This window comes from Diadema setosum, chromosome 9, assembly GCF_964275005.1.
Source record: "Diadema setosum chromosome 9, eeDiaSeto1, whole genome shotgun sequence".
Classification (NCBI taxonomy): domain Eukaryota; kingdom Metazoa; phylum Echinodermata; class Echinoidea; order Diadematoida; family Diadematidae; genus Diadema; species Diadema setosum.
Genome location: NC_092693.1, coordinates 30,699,094 through 30,705,126, shown reverse-complemented (window position 1 = coordinate 30,705,126; position 6,033 = coordinate 30,699,094). Strand labels below are relative to the sequence as shown.

The 6,033-nt window shown below is 39.2% G+C and overlaps 1 protein-coding gene across 1 annotated transcript; it reads right to left on the bottom strand.

The window, feature by feature from the left end:
- Window positions 1-3,214: 3,214 nt before the first annotated feature.
- Window positions 3,215-5,761, bottom strand: LOC140233533 (EKC/KEOPS complex subunit Tp53rkb-like). Its single transcript, XM_072313654.1, has 3 exons — window positions 5,668-5,761; window positions 4,742-4,967; window positions 3,215-3,807 (listed from the first exon to the last, which is right to left on the bottom strand). The coding sequence occupies exons 2-3, from the start codon at window positions 4,935-4,937 to the stop codon at window positions 3,323-3,325; spliced, it is 681 nt and encodes a 226-aa protein (XP_072169755.1). The 5' UTR covers window positions 4,938-4,967; window positions 5,668-5,761; the 3' UTR covers window positions 3,215-3,322.
- Between the last annotated feature and the right edge of the window lie 272 nt (window positions 5,762-6,033).

The window sequence follows — 6,033 nt, the reverse complement described above, 5'->3', positions numbered from 1 at the left end:
TTTGACTGTAGACATAATTTTCATGTAAAATTTCTGCACATGCAAGCTGCGTATGAATGTACACATAGTAACTCCCAGTGGGTTTCCCATTAAAGAAACATAGTCCACTTCCCCTAATTCAAACTTGTAGAAGTCAAAGAATTGACAAAGTTGAAAAAAGTTTCTACCCAGTATAGATATAAATGTGTTAATTCTGTTGTTGGTTGAAATTCGTGTAAGGCAAAGGATTCTCTCTGGTCCCTTTGGATTCCACTTGGGCGAGGTTGACTGTAATATCAGAAGAGAATGCATTGTGATCAAAAAATGGGTAAAAAAATAAAAGTTACAGATCTGTGAAACTTTTTTTAGCATACTTTTATTTAAGGAAAGACAGGACTTGGGACCACACAGCTCCTTTATCAATACTCTCTGCAATATGCAAGCTGAATGATTCCCAAAAAGTGATCTTTGTCACCTTGAACAGTGCCATCATTTGATAGACCAGGTACAGTGGACTCTTGTTATAACGAAGTCCTTGGGACTGGCAGTTTTCTTTCGTTATATCAAAATTTCGTTATAAATGAAAAAATAAACAATAGAAAACAAAGAGAGGATGATGTTGCAGTCTGAATTTTTATTTTGTTGTAACCAGAAATTTGTTATGACCGTGTTTGTTATAGCAGGAGTGCACTTTACTGCCCATTTTGTGTTTACATGTGAACATAACAAATCTCACATTTTCATGATAGAATTTTTTTTTTTTAATGACTCGACAAATATACATGAAGGGTGTCACTTTGTCAGCATATTACGCATTTTCATGATTAAAGAATGATTAACCCTTAGAGGGCCGGAGGGGAGGCAGAATCCGCTCCCCTCGACATTTGGCATTACAATTCTGTTACGCGGGAAGGCCTCGTCGCAAGGCTTCGTGACTTTCTTTGTTCAAGTCTCGCGCAACGTTTGAGACCAAATTTGCAACGTCCGCGCATACTTTTTCGAAGCCATGCCCATTTTTGTAACAGCATGTCGCCCCAAAATGGGCACAATTCTGTGATTTTGTGTACATTTTCCATGGAAAACAGTGCTCTGTCATGAAAGTCATAAAAACCTGATTATTTTTACAATTCATCACTTTCATCGATTAATCTTATTCTAATTATGGTAGAAAAGTGGTCAGTGACAATTTCCGAAAAACAATCATCCTTCATATTATTTTTGGGCGAAAGTACTGATGTATCTTTCAAGATACGCGTTTTTCTGTTTGAGGCGACCGTGGGAAAGGGTTACAATTTTATTGGACATAAGTCTGCGCCTGCATGAATATACATTTGATTAACATATTGCTAGTCTGTATACACCAGACTCATTACCTGCAAAGTTTCGTGTTGGAGCACTTAGTAGTTAGGTGAAAATAACAGCAAAAAGACAACCGAATTTAAGAGAAAATACTGGACACGCACAACTAGATCATCCTCCTGCGCATGCGTTCTCTACTGGTCAGAACACGCTTAGTCAATCAGTGGTGTCAGGTTCAGTGCAATGCGACAGGGTTCAGTTTTTGGTCCACAGGATGGTTAGTGGGCAAGAGAGGAATCCTGCAATGTGCTTCAACTGTTTCATGCAGCATGAAAACTGATGCATCAGACTGCGTATTGCTTACGCTATGGATTTTACGTGGGACACAAGTGACAGTGATCTCGATTTTTTCTGGACATATCCGTGCGCCAAATGATACAGAAAAGAACACAGTATGGATATACTACCATAAGTCATATACCAAAGTTTCATTTTGGAGCGATGAAGGAAAATGTGAAAAAAAATAACACTTGTTTTGAGACCGAATTTTCTGCTTTGGAAGCTAAGTTTTGATGTTATTTTCACAGGTTTATCCTCAATGAAACCCAAAATAACTAACATTGCGAGTTACAGAATAGTGTCTTCTTCAATTTGCTGTATAGATTTAATCATTTGATGGCTTCTGAGGTGAGATATTGCAATTGTCCTACAACACTACCCCAGTGGTTTTGCGTACACAAGCTGTCTACTTTATACAAATGAGGCTTTGAGGGCATATGCTTTTGGCGAGTTAATTGCACCGTATCGCCGTGCCTGGATTAGGGTTAACCCATGCTACATGTACCGTTACACCTGCCTAAAAAACACAAAATGATCCACTCATGTGCATATGAATTAACAATGTAATGCACAAGAAAACACTATTAGTGTCACATACCATGTTAGACATCGTGTGTCTTACGGCTACAATATGGTTAGACAGGCAGCATACAAATTTCATCTTGTTTTTTTTTTTTTTTTTAAATCCTGGTACCCTTATGGTACATTAGAACTTTGAGTATCCATAAATTTGGTGATTTGCCAAGTACATTTACTCATTGAGAATGAACTGATTTTGATATAACACACATTTCACATTGACACCTGCTGGAGTATACTAATCCTGCCGGAGTATGACTTAGACTGAACAATCCTCAGAATCTGTCCAGAATTGGTTAGAACTTAGAAGAAACCATTTGCATGAGTAAAAGAAATCCCTGATGTTATTTCTATGGATTTAGTCATCATCTCTTTAAACAGCAATGAGGAAAAATTTAAATGTTTTGCCAAAAAAAAATCCAAATAAAGCAGTTTGTGATTACGTGGTGTAAATATTACCTAAAAACTTTGTTACACAGAAATTTGTTGCACAATTATCAGGTGAGCACTGTATCTAGATCTGTTGCATATTCTCATACAAACAAAATGCTTGCAATTGAATGAAAAATAAACCAGACGTTGGTGGTCTGTCTCATCCTCTTGATTGAAACATGTCCCTACTCTTCATTCCAGAGACTTCAATCCAGAAATTTATTTCTGACTTGTGCAGGACTCTAGTCTATATACCAGTAAAAGCCTCTAAACCCAACACTTATGGTAAGTTGATAGTGGCATAATGGATTAGTACACTGTAGTATCAATCTTGGAGCACACACAAACCCAACTTGGAGCTGGAATACATACCACCCCAAAACTTCCAGACTGGTTGATGGTGACATACTGTAACAGCAGTTACAATGGACTCCCTTTATAACAAAGTGCTTGGGACCGGCAGTCTCCTTTCGTTATATCGAAACTTAAAAAAAACCAAACCAAAACCAAAACCAAAAAAACAACACACACAAAAAAAAAAACAACAACCAGAAAATGCTGAAGCCTGCATTTTTACTTCGATCACTGTAACTGGAATTTTGGTATAACCTTGTTCTTTATAACGGGAGTGCCCTGTATACCCTTACAGATCAAACATCTAAAATATATCAATAATCATCTCAGTCCTGGACTATCATCCCACCATGACTCTCTTTCGCCCCCTCTGCCTCACTTCCTCCAACTTCTTCATGACTTCTGAGGACTTCTTGTAGTTTTTGGTGTAGGCATCAAGAATAGCCTGGAAGAGCTTCTCTGTGTTGGGATGCGTGCTCAATAGCGCCCTCTCTAGGACGTAGAGATCCACCCCTTTGTCCTCCCACAGATGCGAGGTCTGGCTCAGGCCGAAGTCGATCATCACTAGCGCCGAGTCCTCGTACGGTTGCCGTAGCAGCATGTTGGATGTTGTCAGGTCGCCATGGACAACATCCACTGCGTGCATGGCTGCGACAGTTTTACCCATCTTTGACGCGAGGCTCAAAAGTCTTTCATCCTCCTCAGTTGCGCCAGACTTTTGGAGTTGCTGAATGTATTCTCTGACTGTCTGGGAATCCTCTACATATTCCATGTGGATGGAATGCTGTTTAGTGTCTACAAAGTACACCACTGGTGTAGCAATGCCTGGATTGTGTGTGAAAGGGCAAAGCATTGGCTTCATTATGACAAGGTTATAGAGCTCAACCCAATTACAATTTTACTCCCACTTACATTTTTACAGTATTATATAATGAACAGCTGTTATGAAAATGCCAGTGCAAGAAAATCTCAGAAATAACAGCTAAAATGCTCAAGCACAATTAAGGTATAGAATGCATGAGCTAATCATGAATTAAAAAATACCAAAAATAAAAAAAAATAATTATATGAATAAAAGCCCAGGAGAATAGGAAATTAGTTGATAATAAGTTATATCTCTCGTAAAAAAAAAGAAGAATACATATACACATTTTATTAAATATAATCCCAAAGTAGGCGTGGGTGTTTATAAAAAACAAAAAAAAACAAAACACAAACAACTTATCACTTTGATAACCTGTATTGCTTTTTTTTTTTAAAGTCAGTGTTGCCATTTATATTGGCAATCTGGATGGACCTTTGAATACCATCATGTACAATTTGCAAAATTTATAAGCTTTTGTGACAGATACATTGCATTCCCAAATGGGTAATCATGATATCATGAAGAGCTAGGATTATGTAATTTCTCTTTCATCTTTTTAAATCTCTTTTCTCTGGCTTACCCTACTGTTGTAACACTAAATGCGAGTTGTAACTCATTTACCAAGTCACTCTAATTCTTCATCAGCCAAGAACAATTAACCTAGTACTCTTCCTTTGAGAGAAATCTATTAGTTTCAAGAAAATTTCTTGTGACTTTATCAAAAGGTGTCAGCACAAACTAAATGTAGACGTCTAGATGAGCTTGACACTTGTCAGTGAATATTACTGTGAAAGACAGCAATTTGTTATAAATGTTATTCAAATGAAACTAAAATCATTAAAAGCAGCAAATCAATGATCACAACAAACAAAAAGAAAACAGTGGTTGAATTACCAGCTTTCCTGCATTTCATGATGGTGCGCACTTCCTGACCTGTGCGCTTCTGAGACAGTTTGGCATCCAGGGTGGGGTGTCTGTACGTCTTTTTAAACCTCTCCTTGACAATTGAGCCCTTGCCCATGAAGGTGGTGTGATAGATCCTTGCCTCTGCACCCTGCTTGATGAGCTTTGCACCATCTGAACTGGCCATTTCTTCTGCAATTCTATTCTACTATTCAAGCTTTTAAAAGAAAATGTGTTAACCTTAAGTTAATCAGCAAATGGACTCTGATAACATGATAATAAAGCAACTCAAATACAAACGTTTTGGTGCAGGTAGAAATGGATCCTCTACCAGTATTAACGTAGGCCTGCTCATGCTGCACTCGATCATTGTACGGTAGGCCTACTGTCTTGACCGAAAGATCGGTCTGTATCTGTCCGTTGGGGAATGTTCCGCGGAGACTGCGTCTGGCTTCACGGATCCCCTCCGTATACATATGTCTACGGAGGACAACGTTAATGGCAAAATATAAAAGAGTCCTCCGGACAGACGGATCTTTCTGTCTAGGTACTGTCATGATATGAATGCAGAGTTCTACAGGTAGTACAGCATAACCTAGGCTACAGGCTACACAAAAGTCACAGTGCAATGCAATGCAATACCAACTAGAACCTTTCTACTACAGTACCTCCCTGCTACATACTACATTACTATAGAAAAGTACTAGAATAAAGACTCTACCAGTAAAATACAATGTAGACCTCTAGGCTCTAAACGTTACACAATTCGCAACGCAAAGTTGGTTTACGTTTGTTGTGACATTACTCTCATGAGTAAATTCTAATGCCTTTCTTCAGAATGAATTACAAGTATTATCCCATTCATTATCAACAGGCACTCAAACGGTTACAAATATAAGGTATGTAGAATTTGATACCTCTGAATTCTAACAGCATGCAGTTCACCAGCTTGTCGTCTTGTAGGAACTCTCAAGCTCTCTTTTTCGTATGAACAATCGAAGTTTCCTCTCACCTCCCTGGTTCAACACAGCTAGAGCGTGCGCGTATTCTGTGGGCAAGTGCCAGCAAGCCGAAACAACTGTGGGCTAGGCGGCTGGGTCGGGCGTGTCGAAAGACCGTGCCGCATGTAGAAAGCTCCCAAACACGGTACGGGTTGGGGCCGCTGGTGCGGTTACGTACCAAACCATGTGCGTGTATGGGTCGCGTGCATACAGTACACAGCATGCAGCTGCAACACAGTTCTGTGAGCTGCAAGCGGTGCTAGCAGACGCCATTCCAATCTC

Excerpts from the sequence above, each read along its gene's own strand:
- LOC140233533 (XM_072313654.1), bottom strand. The coding sequence starts at position 4,937 with ATGGCCAGTTCAGATGGTGCAAAGCTCATCAAGCAGGGTGCAGAGGCA. Across the intron at positions 3,808-4,741 it reads CATGAAATGCAGGAAAGCTG|GCATTGCTACACCAGTGGTG; the intron begins GTAATTCAACCA and ends CACACAATCCAG.